This window comes from Pongo pygmaeus, chromosome 1 (assembly GCF_028885625.2).
Source record: "Pongo pygmaeus isolate AG05252 chromosome 1, NHGRI_mPonPyg2-v2.0_pri, whole genome shotgun sequence".
Taxonomy (NCBI): domain Eukaryota; kingdom Metazoa; phylum Chordata; class Mammalia; order Primates; family Hominidae; genus Pongo; species Pongo pygmaeus.
This window is the reverse complement of record NC_072373.2, coordinates 229,172,762-229,191,752: the sequence shown is the minus strand read 5'-3', so window position 1 is coordinate 229,191,752 and position 18,991 is coordinate 229,172,762. Positions and strand designations below refer to the sequence as shown.

The 18,991-nt window shown below is 58.4% G+C and overlaps 1 protein-coding gene across 10 annotated transcripts in view; it reads right to left on the bottom strand.

The window, feature by feature from the left end:
• The window catches only part of CFAP74 (cilia and flagella associated protein 74), an 82,165-nt gene that overhangs the window by 2,705 nt on the left and 60,469 nt on the right, over nt 1–18,991 (bottom strand). For 7 of the 10 annotated variants that reach the window (XR_008492975.1, XM_054444327.2, XM_054444305.2 and 4 more), the window contains 13 exons: nt 17,628–17,756; nt 15,903–15,990; nt 15,182–15,355; nt 14,444–14,577; nt 7,271–7,547; nt 5,019–5,117; nt 4,090–4,229; nt 3,384–3,518; nt 3,142–3,251; nt 2,947–3,002; nt 2,719–2,838; nt 2,270–2,425; nt 868–997 (listed from right to left, as the gene is read on the bottom strand). Coding sequence is in view for 9 of the 10 variants with exons in the window: in XM_054444327.2 (XP_054300302.1) it covers nt 868–997; nt 2,270–2,425; nt 2,719–2,838; nt 2,947–3,002; nt 3,142–3,251; nt 3,384–3,518; nt 4,090–4,229; nt 5,019–5,117; nt 7,271–7,547; nt 14,444–14,577; nt 15,182–15,355; nt 15,903–15,990; nt 17,628–17,756 (1,748 nt within the window). In the remaining variant the exon portion in view is untranslated. The remainder of the gene's footprint in view (nt 1–867; nt 998–2,269; nt 2,426–2,718; nt 2,839–2,946; nt 3,003–3,141; nt 3,252–3,383; nt 3,519–4,089; nt 4,230–5,018; nt 5,118–7,270; nt 7,548–14,443; nt 14,578–15,181; nt 15,356–15,902; nt 15,991–17,627; nt 17,757–18,991) is intronic. The other 3 variants (XM_054444311.2, XM_054444331.2, XM_054444353.2) reach the window with 1 other exon arrangement.

The window sequence follows — 18,991 nt, the reverse complement described above, 5'->3', positions numbered from 1 at the left end:
CCCCCCGCTCACTGCCCCCCCAGCTCACTGCCCCCCCAGCTCACTGCCCCCCCGCTCACTGCCCCCCCCGCTCACTGCCCCCCCCAGCTCACTGTCCCCCCCAGCTCACTGCGCCCCCCAGCTCACTGCGCCCCCAGCTCACTGCCCCCCCAGCTCACTGCCCCCCCAGCTCACTGTCCCCCCCAGCTCACTGTCCCCCCCAGCTCACTGCCCCCCCAGCTCACTGTCCCCCCAGCTCACTGCCCCCCCAGCTCACTGCCCCCCCAGCTCACTGCCCCCCAGCTCACCAACCGCCCCCATCTCACTGCCCCCCATCTCACTGCCCCCCATCTCACCGCCCCCCAGCTCACCGCCCCCCCAGCTCACCGCCCCCCAGCTCACCAACCGCCCCCCATCTCACTGCCCCCCCTCATCTCACTGCCCCCCCAGCTCACTGCCCCCCCAGCTCACCAACGGCCCCCCATCTCACCAACCACCCCCCAGGTCACCAACCGCCCCCCCAGCTCACCAACCGCCCCCCCCAGCTCACTGCCCATCCCCCAGCTCACCAACTGCCCCCCAGCTCACCGCCCCCCCAGCTCACCAACTGCCTTCCCCAGCTTACCAACCGCCCCCCCAGCTCACCGCCCCCTCCAGCTCACTGCCCACCCCCCAGCTCACCGCCCAGCCCCCCATCTCACCAGCCGTCCCCTCCCCGGCACACCGCCCACCCCTCCATCTCACCAACCACCCCCCTCCAGCTCACCACCCGCCCCCACCAGCTCACCGCCCGCACCCCACCTCATTGCCCAGCCCCCGATCTCACCAACCGTCCCCCTCCAGCCCACCGCCCACTCCCCCAGCTCATCGCCCACCCCCTCAGCTCACCGACCACCTCCGTCCTCTGGGAGGGTGAGCTGAGGAACTGCGGCAGCTGCTGCTGGCCCCGGCCCCGGGTGCTGGAGAGGCTCTCCAGGTGCATGGAGAACTTGATGGGGAGCAGAGAGTTGTTCTGCAGCTGCAGAGAGCGGGCCGCAGTCACCGCCCGCCAGCCCCTGCCCGGCTGCCCCCTTCCTGTCGTCAGTGCCCAGGACTTGGCTGCTGCTATGATGCCACACCCAGGTGGGGACCCAGGTGGCCTGATGACGCCAGCACACGTGGCAGTTTATTGAGCTGTGTGCCAACATCCCTTCTTCCAGCCTCTCATCAGCCTTTGCTAGGCTGGGGCTCAGCTTCCCTGCCTAGGGCGCGTGGACAGCTCTGAGGTGCCACCTGTCCTTCAGGGCACCTGAGTCTTGCTCAGGCCCAGCTTAGTTGAACCCACGTCCCCGCCTGTGTCCTCCCTGCCTTCATCCCCTCTCCTTAGAGCACCCTTTCTCCATGCAACGCCCGTCTCAGGCCCTGCCTCCAGGACCTGCCATGAGCTAGGTGGAGAAGCAGGTGTCCCTCCCAGACCCACGCTCATGCGAAGGCATGAGGGCACACAGAGCAGTGCGAAGGCATGAGGGCACACAGGGCAGTGCGAAGGCATGAGGGCACACACTGGTGCGAAGGCATGAGGGCACACGCTGGTGCAAAGGCATGAGGGCACACACTGGTGCGAAAGCATGAGGGCACATGCTGGTGCGAAGGCATGAGGGCACACAGGGCAGTGCGAAGGCAGGAGGGCACACGGGGCAGTGCGAAGGCATTAGGGCACACGGGGCAGTGCGAAGGCATGAGGGCACGCGGGGCAGTGCGAAGGCATGAGGGCACGCGGGGCAGTGCGAAGGCATGAGGGCACGCGGGGCAGTGCGAAGGCATGAGGGCACGCGGGGCAGTGCGAAGGCATGAGGGCACGCGGGGCAGTGCGAAGGCATGAGGGCACGCGGGGCAGTGCGAAGGCATGAGGGCATGCAGGGCAGTGCGGCTCACCGCAGAGGGCTGCAAACCCTTGCCCCTGGGTGGCTGAGCTGAGCTCCAAAGGAGTGAGTTCAAGTAGCAGGGCAGGGGGTGGTGGGTGGGGGGAGCTCTGTGCAGGGGCTGAGGAGGAGGGACAGGGAGTGCCAAGGAGGACAGGGAGGTGGGGAGGACTAGGGGACATCTGCAGCCTCCCCAGAGAAAGGCCCCGTGTTCCCTGCAGGAGAGGGCAGCAGAGGCGGCAGCTGTGTAGACGAGGGGTAGAGGGGGCCACCAGTGTCCCCACGGGCTCTCCGACCCACGGGTCACTTTGACAGCTGGCCTGAGTCCTGCCTGGTGGAAACCCCTCCTGGGAGGCTGGAGCCAGCACCAGGGCCCACGTGTGCTTCACCTTGAAGCCTGAGGACACAGACTCTCCGGCAATCACATAGCCCATGTTGAGGACGCTGCCTTCAATGGAGCACGTGATCATGGACGCCACGCCAGTGCCCACGAGGGTGAGGGTGAGTGTGCCTCTCTTGGTGATGATGTCCAGTGTTTCTTGAGCCTGAAGAGACCACATCCCTCAGCTAGGAACAGATGTCTGCTGGAGCCACGAGGGGAGCTCTGCCTCAGGGGCAGTGGGTTCTCAATGCCGGAGTTGAGACAGCGCTGGGAGGGCTCCGTCAGCTCCGCTCACTTGGCGGCTGGTGTGAGGGCCTGGGGGCCAGGCTGCTCGCAGACCCAGGCTTGGTCAGTTCCGGGCCTGAGCACAGGTGATGCCCGGCCCGGCCAGCGCCTTTGTCCTGCAGTGTGGGGAGCCTTGGGCCGCAGTGCGGTGGGGGTGGGCCTGGTACTCACCAGGATGCTCTCGTGGGGAGAGAAGGACAGCACCAGGACCTGGGTCTCACCCGCACGCAGCAGGCTGGAGTGGTTCAGCAGGACAAAGGGGCCGTTGGGGTTCAGCAGGGAGAAGTCCAGCTGAGGGTCCACGTCAAGGAGGGGATACGGGTGTCTGCAGGCTCTACCACGCCCTCCCCCGTCCCTGCTCCCACCCCGCAGCCGCCTGAGCTGGGTGGACAAGGACACGGTCAGATCCTCGAGAGAGACGTTCTGGATGGAGACCTTCTTGATACTGCGGTGCCCTGAAATGGGGCAGGGAGCATCAGGCCACAGCCCCAGGCCCCAGGGAGCACCTCTGCCAGGGGTGGGCCATGGGGCTGGGGGAGGCGTGGGTGTGCCTGGGCACCGGGGTGGAGGTGTGTGTGGGGCTTAGCGTCTCACCCACAGCGACGTCGCCGAAGTTAAAGATGGTCTTGCCTTTATGGGATGTCACCACAACAGATGGTGCCACCGTCGGGCACCACAGCTCCAGGTACAGGGTGTTGTGGGGGCTGGGATAGGAAGGGTATGCTGAGGGCAGGGTGGGCAGCCCCCTGCCCACCCAGGCCCCAGAGTCGGGCAGTAGCAGAGGGACAGCACGTTTGCGGCTGACCACACCCCATTCTGGCCAGAGCACCCCGTACCTGAAGCTCAGGGGTTCTGACCCCTTCCTGTCTTTGATGTCGCCACTGGCAACAACACAGGGAACTACAAATGTGTCAAACTTCGCCTGGAACGCTCTGACCAGGGTGGCTCGGGCAGCCTGGTACTCGTCGGAACTAGAAGGAAGTCAGAGGCGTGCACTCCTGCCTTGCCCCCACCCACCATCGGCCCAGGCTGGACCTGCGGCTCTGCCTCAGGGTCCCAGGGTCCCAGGCAGTGGCTGTCCCAGTTGTGCCTGACAAGCTGGCTTTTCCACCCTTCTCTGGCTCCTGTGGGGGCCTCGTCGCTCACTTCAGGTCCTCGTCAGCTGGTCGCTGGAGGCTAGGGGTTGGGGCAGGTGCCTTTGGCCCCTGGCTAGAGAGCCATGTTCCTTCCTGGGGCCACAGGCACCCATCAGAGCTTTCCCAGGGCTCATTCTGCACCCAGGGGGGCTGGGTGGGGGGTGGTGGCTTTGCTCCCCACCCGTGGATTGAGGCTGTGTGCAGGGGTGTCAGGCCTGGGGGAATGGGGTGGGCAGGTCCCAGGAAGGCAGCACCTGGATCCAGCTGTGTCTGAAGCCGTCCGTCCTTCCAGCCACGCGGGTCATTCCGGGCAGTCTGTAGGGAGGGGACTCTCCACAGGGGCCACAGTGGGTCCCACCAGAGGGGCCTGGAAGGAAGCAGGTGGGGCAGCCCCTCCCGGACCCACCTGGGCTTCAGCTCCCGCTTCTGCATCTCCAGGACGTGGGGGACAGAGACTTTGAACAGCTTGTCGCGGTTCTGCGCTCGAAGAACGGAGAATGACAGTCTATGCAGGTCTTTCCTCTGGGGGGCCATATCCTTTCGGAACTGTGGGGGAAGCGACTGGCTGCGGGGCTATGCAGGGCCCTAAAGAGCCAGCTGCACCCTGTGGCTCCTCTACGGCCAGTGCAGGAACCGCGGGAGCCCCAGTTTGGATTGTATGGGGATGCAAAAGCCGACCGGCTCCAGAGGAAGACAGTAGCCAGTGCGGAGGGGCACACAGACCCCCACAGAGCTGCTCACAGACTGCAGCATCTGCTTCACCAGAGGATAAACCGAGGCACGAAGGAGTGAGGAGGCGGCCAGAACCGGAGTCCCCACCCTGGTGCCTTCCCCCATCTTCACCGCGGAAGGCCGAAGGCAAGTGCTTCCCCTCGTGTGCACGCCCAGGAGAAACCCAGGCTGGGAAAGGCAAACACTTGGGAGGAAACCAGGCCGGGAAGGGCGCATCTGGAGTGTGGCAGGAGCCTCGAGGCCACCTCCAGGGCCGGCACTTGTGGGGCAGATTCTGCAGGACACTCCGTGTTTCAGGTGCGCCTCCCGGGGCCTCCAGGTTGTTGGAGGGGCCCTTCATTGCAACCGCCGCACCCCTGGGTCACAGCCCCTACTGCCCCCACCTCCAGAGCCCACCCTTCCCTGCTCCCGCCTGGTAGTGCCTTCCAGAGAGGCGAGAGGGTCTTGGTGAGCAAGCTTTTTAAGCTCTCAGATACAGCTTGACATGTGCATTGCTTGGGAAACGTCTACCCTGTGCTCCCGGCACCTGGCCGGGGCGGTAGAGTTTGTTCCCGCAACAGGACCTTCCCCGACCCACGCCCCTCCTTCCCAGGCCCCACGCACAGATTTGGTCTCCATTTCTCTGTTCAGGAGTGGGAGGGCTTCCTGGCGGATCAGCTTCTCGGGCAGCACGGGCCGGAAGGCCACCTGGACCAGGCACCTCTGAGGAGAGACCAGGGTGAGCACAGGGGCTGCCACCTCCCTCCACCCCCCAGGAGCCCCTGCTGGCACTCTACCGTCCTCCGCCCGTGGACTCCCCTCAAGGTCACCTCCCCCTTGAGATTTCAGCCTGCGTGCCCCTTCAGGAAGGCCCTCCCTGACCTCTGTCCTCCAGGAAGCGGGGGCGGGCTGCAGGCGTGAGCACCAAGCCCTCTGGCCATGCAGGGTGGGGGTCCCGTGATTGGAGGTGCTGACAGTAGAGTCCTGGACAGGCCGGGACCAGGTCCCCTGTCCATGGGGCAGCAGCGACAGCTGAGCCTGCCCTTTCCTTGAGTTTTACGGGCGAGTCCCACACCCTAACCTGTCCCTACCAGCTTTTCCAAGGAGCCTCCATTTTGGAAATGGCTTCCCACAGAAGGGTCCTTCCATGACAGAGCCCACAGGCAGTGTGCAGTGTGGGGTTGGGGGCGACATGGTGCGGGTGGGGGAGAGGGTAGGGAGAGGGGACAGGGCTGGGGTGGGAGGAGAGAGGGTGGGGGAAGGGAGGGAAGGGAGAGAGGGTGGGGGGAAGGAGGGAGGGGAGATGGTGAGGGGAGGGAGGGAAGAGGATAGGGGAGGGAGAGAGGGGAGAGGGTAGGGGAAGGAGGGACAGGAGAGGGTGAGGGGAAGGAGGGAGGGGAGAGGGTGGGGGGAGGGAGGGAGGGGAGATGGTGGGGGGAGGGGGGAGAGGGTGAGGGGAGGGAGGAGAGAGGGTGAGGGAAGGGAGGGGAGAGGGTGGAGGAGGGAGGGAGGAAAGAGGGTGGGGGAGAGATGGAGGGACAGGAGAGGGTGGGGGAAGGGAGGGAGGGGAGAGGGTAGGGGATGGTGGGAAGAGGGTATGGGAGGGAGGGAGAGGATAGGGTGAGGGGAGGGAGGAAGGGAGGGAAGAGGGCAGGGGAGGGATGGAGGGAGGGGAGAGGGTGGGGGGGAGGGGAGAGGGTGGGGGGAGGGGAGAGGGTGGGGGGAGGGGAGAGGGTGGGGGGAGGGGAGAGGGTGGGGGAGGGAAGGAGGGGAAATGGTGAGGGGAGAGAGGGAGGGAGAGGGTAGAATAGTAGGGAGGGAGAGAAGGAGGGGAGAGGGTAGGGGAGGGAGAGGAAAGCATGGGGGGGGAGGGAGGGGGGAGATGGTGAGGGGCCAGAGGGAGGGGAGAGGGTAGGGTAGGGAGGGAGGCAGGGAAGGGAGAGGGTGGGGGGGGAGGGAGGGAGGGGAGAGGTAGAGGAGGGAGGGGTGAGGAGAGGGAGGCAGGGGAGAGGGTGGGGGAGGGAGGGGAGAGGATGGGAGAGGGAGGGGAGAGGATGGGGGAGGGAGGGAGGGGAAAAGGTAGGGGAGGGAGGTAGAGGAGGGGAGAGGGGAGGGAGAGAGGGGAGGGAGTGGAAAGGGGAGGGAGGGGAGAGGGGAGGAAGGGGAGGGGGTAGGGGAGTGAAGGAGGGGAAATGGTACGGGAGGGAGGGAGGGAGGGGAGAGGGTAGGGAGGGAGTGAGGGGAGAGGGTAGGGGAGGGAGGGGAGAGCTGCATCTGCAGTAATGTGTGTGGGGGTGAGAACCATCACCAAGTGGCTTTTGCTAAGTTGAATGAAATGCATTTCGAATCACTGCATTCATTGAAATCCCATGTGAGCCAACTGTCCCTCACATTCTCCTCCTCACTTAGGCCTTCGGCAGCCCTCAGGGTCACCCGAAGGCCCTGCCAGGCCCCAAGCTTTCTGCTCTGCAGGAAAGGTAGAGTGCTGGGTGGGAGTGGCCGACGCCCTCTGCTCCCAGTCGGCCTGCGAGGTCCGCAGGTGCAAAGGACTACACAGCCTTCCCCAGTCTCAACCTGGGAGCCCCGGCTGGGTTCCGGCCAGGCCAGCAGCCTGGGGAGCTCCTGCCTCTCGGGGTCAGGCTGGACCAAGGGCACTGTGACCCCCCCTGACGGGGGTGGCCCTGGGCCCCCATGCACATTGACCATGGAGCCTTCCTCGGCCCTGCTTGGGTCTGATGAGGGTCGGGTTCACTCCCGCCCGTGTTCTCCGGGTTGAAACCCTGTGATTAAGGGTGGGCAGAGCCAGACACCCCGGGGGTAAATGCAGGTGGCGTGGAGCCCCTGCTTCCCAGCCTGCGTGTGGGGCCCCCACCCACCTTTCCTGGCCACACGGTCCCCACCGAGGGTGAGATGGTGATAGGCGAGTCTGGGGGCAGCAGGAACTCGAAAGACGTGGGCCCCACGGGAGAGGCGTCTTCTGAGCCAATGCGGGGCTTGGAGTGGGTCCGCGAGCTCATGCTCAGGTGAGAGTTGATGACGTACACCGTAGCCACGGAGGTGTCGTATAGGGCCGTGGCCGCAAACTTGATCTGGTAGTGGGACAGCTCCAGGGGTGGGTGGACGCCTACAGCCCGGCAAGACAGCTTGAAGCACCTGCAAGCAGCAGCATGGGAGGCCCTCAGCCGTGCAGGGCGTCTGTGTCCCTCTGCAGCAGGCGCAGGGGCTGCTGGGTGGAGGACAAGCCCTGGGTGAGGCTCACAGGGACATGCATGTTCCTGCAGCCCAGGGGGTCACTGCGCCGTTAACAAATTTCGAAAATACAGCGTATCCTTGTGCACGTTTTAGGTGGGTAGCTAAAAATTTTAAAACATATTTATTCATTTATAAATAGAGATGGAGTCTCGCTCTGTTGCCCTAGGCTGGAGTGCAGTGGCACCACGACAGCTCACTGTAGCCTCGAACTCCTGGTTCAAGGGGTCCTCCTGCCTCAGCCTCCCAAGTAGCTGGGACTGCAGATGCGTGCCACTGTGTCCTGGCAACAAGTTTAATAGTTGCAAAGGAAGTTGCAAAGGAAATTTCTAGCTTATTTTGTTCAATATTTATTGACATTTTAAAAACGTTTTAAAAACGGATCTCTTTCTCTAAATGTAAGCAGAGGTGTCTATGAGGCCCATTATGGGCAAGTTGATTCCTGCCACCATCCATTGAAAAGACGCCAGGACCTGGTTATTTTAACCATTGGAAACTTCACATTTCATATTTTCCTCGAATGCCTATTTCCACTGTACTTTCCCCATTGATTTTTGTCCTAATTGTATATATTTTATGCTGTGAAGGACAATACTCCTATCACATTTGTCAGTAACAGAAAGTGTTCATTCATATGCTGTAATATTCAAATACATATTTTTATGTCCTGTGACCACAGGCTCTAAATGCTTTAAAAAATTCTTTAAAAAGGCCGGGGTTGGTGGCTCATGCCTGTAATCCCAGCACTTTGGGAGGCCAAGGCGGGTGGATCACGAGGTCAGGAGATCGAGACCATCCTGGCTAATACGGTGAAACTCTGTCTCTACTAAAAAATACAAAAAATTAGCCAGGTGTGGTGGCGGGCGTCTGTAGTCCCAGCTACTTTGGAGGCTGAGGCAGGAGAATGGCATGAACCTAGGAGGTGGAGGTTGTGGTGAGCCGAGGTTGCCCCACTGCACTCCAGTCTGGGTGACAGAGTGACACTCCCGTCTCAAAAAAAAAAAAAAAAAACTTAAAAAAATTCAGAAAAATGTAGGCCGAGCGAGGTGGCTCATGCCTGTAATCCCAGCACTTTGGAAGGCCGAGGCGGGCGGATCACGAGGTCAGGAGATCGAGACCATCCTGGCTAACACGGTGAAACCCCGTCTCTACTAAAAATACAAAAAAATTAGCCAGGCGTGGTGGCGGCACCTGTAGTCCCAGCTATTTGGGAGGCTGAGGCAGGAGAATGGCGTGAACCCAGGAGGCGGAGCTTGCAGTGAGCTGAGATCATGCCACTGCACTCCAGCCTGGGCGACAGAGCGAGACTTCGTCTCAAAAAAAAAAAATGTAGTGATGGGGTGTTGCCCAGGCTGGTCTCAAATTCCTGGACTCAAGTGATCCTCCTGTTTCAGCCTCCCAAAGTGCTGGGATTACGGCCGTGGTGCCCAGCACTCACTAAAATTATTTTTGAGTGGAGATGTTATTGATTATTATTAGTAGTCAATTTTTTTCTTTTCTTTTCTTTTCTTTTTTGAGACAGAATCTCGCTCTGTTGCCCAGGCTGGAGAGCAGTGGCGTGATCTCAGCTCACTGCAACCTCCGCCTCCCGGGTTCAATGATTCTCCTGCCTCAGCCTCCCAAGTAGCTAGGATTACAGGCACCCACCACCACACCCGGCTAATTTTTTTTATTTTTAGTAGCGATGGTGTTTCACTGTGTTAGCTAAGATGGTCTCGATCTCCTGACCTCGTGATCCGCCTGCCTCGGCCTCCTAAAGTGTTGGGATTACAGGCGTGAGCCACTGTGCCCGACCTTTTTTTTTTTTTGAGATGGAGTCTCGCTCTGTCACCCAGGCTGGAGTGCAGTGGCGTGATCTCGGCTCACTGCAACCTCCGTCTCCAGGGTTCACGCCATTCTCCTGCCTCAGCCTCCCAAGTAGCTGGGACTACAGGCGCCCGCCACTACGCCCGGCTAATTTTTTTGTATTTTTAGTAGAGACGGGGTTTCAACGTGTTAAGCAGGATGGTCTCGATCTCCTGACCTCGTGATCCAACCGCCTTGGCCTCCCAAAGTGCTGGGATTACAGGTGGGAGCCACCGTGCCCGACTTTTTTTTTTGAGATGGAGTCTCGCTCTGTCGCCCAGGCTTAGTGCAGTGGTGCAATCTTGGCTCACTGCAAGCTCTACCTCCCGGGTTCAAGTGACTCTCCTGCTTCAGGAGAGTAGCTGGGATTACAGGTGTGCACCACCTTACCTGGCTAATTTTTGCATTTTTAGTAGAGACAGGGTTTCACCATGTTGGCCAGGCTGGTCTCAAACTCCTGACCTCAGGTGATCCGCCCACCTCGGCCTCCCAAAGTGCTGGGATTACAGGCGTGAGCCACCGCGCCCGGCCCAACTATTCAGGTATTTCTATATTTTTCTTGTGTCAGTTGTGTATTTTGAGGAATTTGTCCATTTCCTCGAAATTGTCAGGTTCCCTGGTGTAAAGCTGTTCATCATGTTCTCTTCTTATCGTTTTGATATTTGTTAGGGTCTGTAGTGATGTTCCCTTTCGCTCCTGATATTGATGGTTTGTGTTTTCTCTTTTTATCCTGATTGGTCTTGCTAGGGGTAATGAATTTTATTAAATTGTACAAGAAAGACTTTTAGTTTGTTGTTTTTCTCTGTTGAATATTGCATTTCTATTTCGTTGACTTCCACTTTTACTTTTATTATGCCTTTCTTCTACTCTCTTTGGGTTTAATTTCCTGTGTTCTTTTCCTAATTCTTGAAAAGGAAGCTTAGATGGTTGATTTTCAAACCCTCTTTTCTAATATCTGCGTTTAGAGCTAGAAGCTTCCCACGAGGTGCTGCTCTGACAGCCCGCAGGCCTCAAACCTGATGGGTCCAACATGGAGCCTTTGGTGGTGCCCATGAGGGTCAGTCACAAAAATACCCAGGCTGAGGGGAGACAAGCAAAATCCAGACCAGCGGCGGGGGTCTGAGGCCACCGACATGAGGTCCCGGTCTGCGTGGGGCTCTCCTAGTTTCAGCACTCAAAGTCCTGCGGCCTGAGAAACCCCTCAGTGCTGGGCACAGCAGCATGGTGGTCACTCTACATCTGTGCAAGTGTAGAAGCGTGTGTACGTGTGTGTGTTAGGTTATAGGTACACACATGTGTACGTGTGTTAGGCTGTAGGTACACATGTACGTGTGTGTTAGGCTGTAGGTACACACGTGTACGTGTGTTAGGCTGTAGGTACACAGGTGTGGACGTGTGTGTTAGGTTGCAAGTACACACGTGTGTACGTGTGTTAGGTTGTAGGTACACACGTGTGGATGTGTGTGTTAGGTTGTAGGTACACACGTGTGGACGTGTGTTAGGTTGTAGGTACACACGTGTGGACATGTGTTAGGTTGTAGGTACACACATGTGGACGTGTGTGTGTTAGGTTGTAGGTACACACGTGTGTACATGTGTTAGGTTGTAGGTACACACGTGTGGACGTGTGTGTGTTAGGTTATAGGTACACAGGTATATAATGAAAATGTGACCCCTGGCATTCCTGGCAGTGATGGGCTCTGGGGAGGGAGGGAGAACAAAGACAGCTCCGACTTGAGGGAGAATGTTTGTTTCTGTAACAACAAAGAGAAATCAGAGGCAAGTAGGATAAAAGTCTAAGATCTGCATTTTGGGTGGAGGGTACACGATGTTGGCTTTCTGAGTTTGTGGATTATCTGAAAATGGAAGGGAGGAAGAGAGCAGAGGACTCAGAGCTAAGAAAGTTGGGACCTTTTGTTTTTAGCACTTCACACACACACACACGCACACACACACGCACACACACACGCACACACACACGCACACGCGCACACGCGCACGCGCACACGCGCACACGCACACACGCACACACGCGCACACGCGCACGCACACACGCGCACGCGCGCACACGCACACACGCGCACACGCACACACGCACACACACGCACACGCACACACGCACACACGCACACACACACACACGCACACATGCATGAACTGCAGGGGGCTCTGGAGCCATGGACTTAGAAAAGCTCTCTGAGAGGCCGGGCGCGGTGGCTCACGCCTGTAATCCCAGCACTTTGGGAGGCCGAGGCGGGCAGATCACCTGAGGTTGGGAGTTCGAAACCAGCCTGACCAACATGGAGAAACCCCGTCACTACTAAAAATACAAAAAATCCAATTATCTGGGCATGGTGGTGCATGCCTGTAATCCCAGCTACTCAGGAGGCTAAGGCAGGAGAATCGCTTGAACCTGGGAGGCAGAGGTTGTGGTGAGCCGAGATCGCGCCATTGCACTCCAGCCTGGGCAACAAGAGCGACACTCCATCTCAAAAAAAAAAAGAAGAAAAAAAAGAAAAGAAAAGCTCTCTGATCTGAGGCTGGGCGCGGTGGTTCACACCTGTAATCCCAGCACTTTGGGAGGCTGAGGCGGGTGGATCACGAGGTCAAGAGATCAAGACCATCCTGGCTAACACGGTGAAACCCTGTCTCTACTAAAAATACAAAAATTAGCTGGGCATGGTGGTGCACACCTATAGTCCAGCTACTCGGGAGGCTGAGGCAGGAGAATTGCTTGAACCCGGGAAGCAAAGGTTGCAGTGAGCCAAGATCATGCCACTGCACTCCAGTCTGGTGACAGAGCGAGACTCCGTCTCAAGACAAATAAGAAAAAAAAAAAAAAAAAAAGAAAAGAAAAAATAAAAGCTCTCCGAACTGGGCTCCTTTCTGAGAGTGAGGAGGAGAGCCGGGCACAGTGGCTCACGCCTGTCATCCCAGCACGTTGGGAGACTGAAGCAGGAGGATCGTTTGAGGCTATGAATTTAAGACCAGCTTGGGCAACATAGTGAGACCCCGTCTCTACAAAAAATATAAAAATTAGCCAGGCATGGTGGCGTGTTCCTGTAGTCCTAGCCACACTCAGGAGGCTGAAGTGGGAGGATCGCTTGAACCCGGGAGGTGGAGGCTGAAGTGAGCCATGATTGCACCCCTTGCATTCAAGCCTGGGTGACAGAGCAAGACCCTGTCTCAAAAAAAAAAAAAAAAAAAAATTAAAATGTAAAAGTTCAGAAAAAAATAATTGCACTTGAAAATGAGCAGTAGAAAATGGTTGAATCACAGGTGACATTGTTATGAGATGAGAGAGAATGAGGAGTGGAATTTATGTAAATGGTGAAGCAAACTGGGAAGCGTGTTATGAAGGAATCAAAGGCTGCAGCCTAAGGACTCCACGTGAGCCTCAAAGAGTTCAGAAAGTGATACAGGGTCGGAAACTGCAACATGGGCGTGATTACGGATGGAAGGTGCAAAGCACTGGGCACCAAAGGCGGCTGAGGGAGAGGCGCCGGGGCATTAACGCACCCTGGGGAAGGAGCCAGCGTGGCTTTTGAAGTGGTCTGGCTGCCTGACTAGCCCAGAGGTGCTGCTGCCGATGAACCCACAACACAGAACAGAGGAACATGTGAACTGACACCACAGGACAGCATCACACCTGTGGCAACTCCACAGAACAAACGCATCTGGCGTCTTCAATAAATACCTTTCAAGGACCACAGAGATGGAGGGAGGCCCCAGTGGCCCAGGTCAGTAGGACCCAAATGTGGGCGATTGTTTGATGAAGGCACAGAGGAATTCAGGGCAGAATGGAATCTTTTCAACAATGAGGCTGGAATAATTGCAAGCCTCTGTGCAAAAAAATGAACCTCAACTCGGCTCACATCTGAAACAAAAGCGATCAAAACGGACCACAGACCCAGCTGTGACTGCCCCCCAGTGTCTTGGCCTCTGCCCCAGAGCACATCCCTGGAGACTGATGATCCCAGCAGCAACAAGAACCCACGCAGGACCACCGGCCACCACTTGGGGTCCAGTTTCACCTCTCCCTCTCCACCACTTCCTTATCCCGCCCTCAGGCTCAGGGAGGTGCAGAGACTGGCTGGTTGCACAAGACCTCAGAGCACGCAGGGATTTACACCAGGTCCACCTCTGGACACAGGTCCACCCGTGTCCAGAGGAGTGCCCTGCACAGCACGTGTGTATATACACATGCACGCACACAGTCTCACATAAATGCACTCATACACATGCACACACATGCACTCACGCATGGTCGCACACTCAGGCACTCACACATACAAGCACTCACATTCATTCACATTTATGCTCACACATACATGCACTCACACGCAACCTTACACACCCACATACATGCACTCACACACAAGGCGCACACACACACACGTTCACTCACATGTGCTCACACTCATGCAAGCTCACACACCCACATATGCATACTCACACACATAGGCACTCACCCCCCATACACTCACACACCTGCACTCACACATTCACACATTCACACAATCACTATGCTCACACACACACACTCCCACAGGCTCACATACAGTCTCACACTGACAAACACGCACTCACGCACACCCCCATATGTACTCACACCTACTCCTACAGTGATACATACGCCTGTATGCGCACACACATTCATACACACACAGGCACACTCGCCTGTCCTCACACACATGCTCATACACACGCCCACGACATACACACACACACACGGCTGAGCGGGCCCAGAATTCAAGGCTGCCTGGGTCCCTGGGTCCCAGGCCTGTCTGCACCCAGGTTTGAGGTTCCTGCCGGCCGGCAGTGCTGCCCAGCCCAGCCCTGTGGTCAGCCAGGCAGATGGGGTCAGAGGCGGGGATGTGGTGGTGCTGGGAAGGGTGGCCCCTCCCGAGCGGTCGCTCCAGGCCCACTGCGTCCCCTCTCCCTGGCAGGCTCACCGGTTGATCTCAGACTTGCAGGTCAGCTCGAAGCTGTGTTCCTCGGCCTTGGTGGGCTGGAAGATCACGTAGAACTGCAGCGTTTCCAGGGGCAGGATTGTCCCAAACCCATCGTTGGGCTGGACGTCCACAAACTGGAAATGGAAGAGTGCTCTGAGGGCGTGTCACGGGGAGACCACGTGGACACACGTGCGGCAGGGCTGTGAGTGTGAGAGTAAGAGATTAGTGTGATCATGTGTGAGCGAATGTGAGGGTGAGAGTGTGGCTGTGAACGAGTGTGTCAGCAAGTGTGTGAGTGTGAGCGCATGTGTATGAGTGCATGAGCAATTGTGAGCATGTGCATGTGTGTGCACGCGTATGTGTGTGTGTGTGCGGGGGGGAGAGAGAGAGAGGATGGTGATGTTGGCGGCGGGGCAGCCCAGGGAAAGGTGAGGGGTGCCCAGGCTTGGGCCTCGTCCCAGCTACCTTGTGTGGCCCCAGCAGGGGAAAGTTTCAGAAGGAAGAGCGGGGAGAGGGATCTGGAGCGTGGGAGGTGCACAGGACCGAGGCAGAAGTTGGGCTGCACGCTCAGGGCTAGTGTGCAGGGTGGGGAGGCCCAGGCCTGGGGGGTGCAGCTGAGAGGCGGAAGTTGGGCCACACGCCCATGCGTGGGGGATCCTGGAGCAGTGGCCGCTGCATCCTGCCCCCAGGACTTCCCCGCCTTGTCCCTCTTGCCGCAGGCCTGGCTGCAGGAGGTACCTTAGGAAGCCTGACGAACCCAAACTCCTGGGGCAGCAGCGAGTGGTTGTAGAGGCTGATTTCCGTCCTGATGGCCTCATAGATGGTGCAGTAGCCAAAATCCACCTCCGAGGGATTGAGCTCCAGGTCCGAGGTGGTGACAATGGCATGTACGGTGAATTCCACTGGCTTGTTCTGAGGCACAAAGGGCACAGGCGCCCTCGCAGCCACTCGGAGACTTACCAAGTGCTCCCCAAACTCTGAGGCGCAACCACTGCTGCTGCCTGTGGCCATGGCCCACCGTTTCCAGGACACGACGAGGCCATCTTTTAATAAAACCCACTTCCCTGTGACCGCTCCCTGACATGGGGGGAGGAGCTGCGGGTGGGTGGCAGCTGGGAGCCAGCTGCAGGTGGAGTGGGGTGCATGTGTCTCTGTGTGTGGCACACGTGGGCACATAGACGTGTGCAGCTGAGTGTGTGGGGCACCCCTCATGTGTGCACATGCAGGTGCGGGTGCCTGGGACACAGCCCTGCTGGCCTGGATGGGCCTCGGAGGCCTCTCTCTGGCCCATGAGCACCCTCCCAGCAGGCAAGCCCCTCTGGCCTCTAGACGCCTCCTGGAAGGCAAGTGAGGATGAGCCCTTTTGGGGGCCCTCGCCCGGGTGCCGGGCCTGGCCTCCCAGGAAAGCCCCTGCTCCCCAGGAGCGCCCAGCATCCCTGGGAAGTGCCCCAACACAGACCTGGTCGGCCACCCATATGGTCATCGGGGCCTCCAGGACTCGGGTCTCCTTGTCAAAATACCTCCCCGCGTCCTCCGGGAGGGAGTGTCTGAAAGAGGCGGACGAGGCGAATGTGCTTTCCTCTTTCCATTGTGTGAAATGACAATAAGACCCACTGTCACTGGTGCTTCTACATCCTGTGAGAACTACGGCATCTCTGAAACATCAGCGCTGGGAGACGCATCACGCCGCCCTCCTGCTGTCTCACAGAACCCGCGAGCATGTGGACCTGTGGCCCCGTGAGGGCTCTGGCGTGTCTAAGGAGCCAGTCACTCCCTCGAGCAACACAGGTGACTGTGACTCAAAAGCTGTGTTTAAATAAACAGGAATAAATTCAATAGTCATGTTTCAAATTGATATGGAGTTTGCATCGTAAAGGAATCCTAAAAAGCCCTTTAAAAATGCATTTTCACTTTAATCAGAGTTTGATCTCTGATTACATAAGTTAATGTTGTTAAAGAAATATCAGGAAAAGGGCCGGGCACAGTGGCTCACGCCTGTAATCCCAGCACTTTGGGAGGCTGAGGCGGGCGGATCACGAGGTCAGGAGATGGAGACCATCCTGCCTAACACGGTGAAACCCCGACTCTACTAAAAAATACAGAAAATTAGCCGGGCGTGGTGACGGGCGCCTGTAGTCCCGGCTACTCGGGAGGCTGAGGCAGGAGAATGGCGTGAACCTGAGAGGCGGAGCTTGCAGTGAGCCGAGATAGCGCCACTGCACTCCAGCCTGGGTGACACAGCGAGACTCTGTCTCAAAAAAAAAAAAAAAAGAAAGAAAGAAAGAAAGAAAGAAATATCAAGAAAAGTAAAATAAGAAAGAAAAACATCAGCCTCCCTGTCACAGGCGGCCAGTGGGGGCAAGTCCAGGAAGCAGCCGATTTTAAGCTCAGCTCCGCCCTGTTCCCCTCCTAGTCCCACCAGGTCCGTGCCTGCTGCGCCCACCTCCCCCACCTAGCTCCACTGAGCATCATTTGTCTGGACCTCGGTCCTGGCCCGGATGCTGAGGGCAGCTCTGGGGAGCTGGGATTGGACACAGGACGTCCAGTCTCCAAAGCACAACAAATGTTCAAGCGCAGAAATCAAAGTCCACCTGGCAAAAGCAGAGACCAGGGGATGCAGCCAGCAGGCCTGTGAAGAACCTTGGATTGGACGAGGGATGGCTGGGTGACAGGGACACCCTCAAGACACAGGTAAAGGAGCAAATGTCAGGTGTGCACTGAGCTCGAAACAGAACCCCAGGGAGTTACTGGGAAAGGGATGAAGACAGGGAAGACAGAGGGGGAGTGCACGGACCGCAGGGTACCCGTAGCAAGCCAGAGCCTTATCCTGGGCCACCTTATCCCGGCAGGTAGCAGACCCTCAGTGGCCGTGAGAGCCGCGGGCCATGCATGGGAGATAGGCAGCCTCCCAATCTTTTCAACAACAAGGCTGGAATAATTGGAAACCTCTGTACAAAAAAATGAACTTCAACTCGGCTCACATCTTAAACAAAAGCAACCAAAACGGACCACAGACCCAGCTGTGACTGCCCCCCAGTGTCATGGCCTCTGCCTCAGAACACATCCCTGGAGGCTGATGATCCCGGCAGCAATGAGAACAGAGGAGTGGCCAGTGGCAAGGAGCGCCTCGGAGCCCACATCCTCCCACATCCTCCTGTCCCGGCCTTGGTGTCCTGGCACCTACCGCGGCAGGAACTTGAGCTGCACGGAGTAGGACGACTGTGCCTGGATGTAGCCTGTCTCAGGCAGGAGCTCCAGGTGGGCCCTCAGCTCCTTGCACACCTCGAACTTCAGGCGCAGGGCAGCTTTCGACCTGTGGGCGTGTTGCGGGGCACTCGGTCAGGTGCCACAGCCGTGATTCTGTGCGTGCTCAATGCCTGGAGTTATTAAAACATTTCTAGCACCCAAGCCCCCAACAGGTGCTCAGAGCCCACCCACTCCAAGCCATGCACGTGCACCTTGACAATCGGAGTCCTCAAAGCCCTGCTTTGTAAGGGTTGTTTTTTTCTGAAATGAAATCTGATGAAGGATTCTTAAAAATAACCACATCGAAACGGAAGCATGGTCCTAATGGGCTCTCGGGAACCAGATGCTTTCCGGGAAGAGCACCTGCCAGGCAGCCCCTGGGTGCGGGGCCCTGGAGGGGACATGAGGGGTGGAAACCCTCCCTCCAAGGCTCTGCTCGCCTCCTGCCCAGGGCGTCCCCACATCCTGCAGCTTAAGCACAGGGCACATGGGGGGCCTGGGACGGCCACAGGCCTTGGTGATGACAGCAGTCTCCAACCCAAGATGAGCCTGAGAGAGCCAAGGTACCCACCAGTCACCTGGGAGGCCCTGCGTCTGTCCGGTCCCTACCTCCGGCTCCCTTAAGCCAACAGCCTCCTCAGGACCACCTGGAGCCTCCCTGTTCCCACAGTGAAGCCTCCCTCCCCTCCCTGTCTTTGAGCCTCTGCTAAACACAGTGGTGTGGCCGCCCCGCCACAGCTGCCCCGGGCAATCCACGAGGGGGGACCCAGAGGGTGTGGCAATGGAAATCTCTCCTCCCTCCTGTGCTTCCACGCGACAGTCACCCATGCTGTGGCAGCCCCATCTCCGTCCATCACAGACCTGCCTCTGACCTCTGACCACTACCCAGAGGCCACCCACAGTGCGTCTGGGCACCCCGGCCTCTGTACCCCTACTGCTGGGCCCCATGGGAGGTGGGCGCCCGGGTGCTCGGAGACCGCACCCTCCCCATCTGGCAGATGCTGCTCTGCCTTCCGGTTCCCTTGTGGGGCCAGAGTCTACACAAACGAGCACATGGCTACACTGAGGTTCACACAACCACAGCCGGAGACCATCCACAGCGCTGAGCCCCACTCAGCCCTCAGTGCCCGACAGACATGCCCGGGCCCTTTCTGTCAAGTTTCCAAGGCCATTGAGAGGCTGTAGTAGGATGGATGCCGGAGGTGAGCAGACTCCACCGCAGCCACGCTAACACACGCAGCTGGCTCCCAGGTCACCGCAGGCTGCACATTCCCGGCCCATGCCTGGCCCACAGGAGTCGGA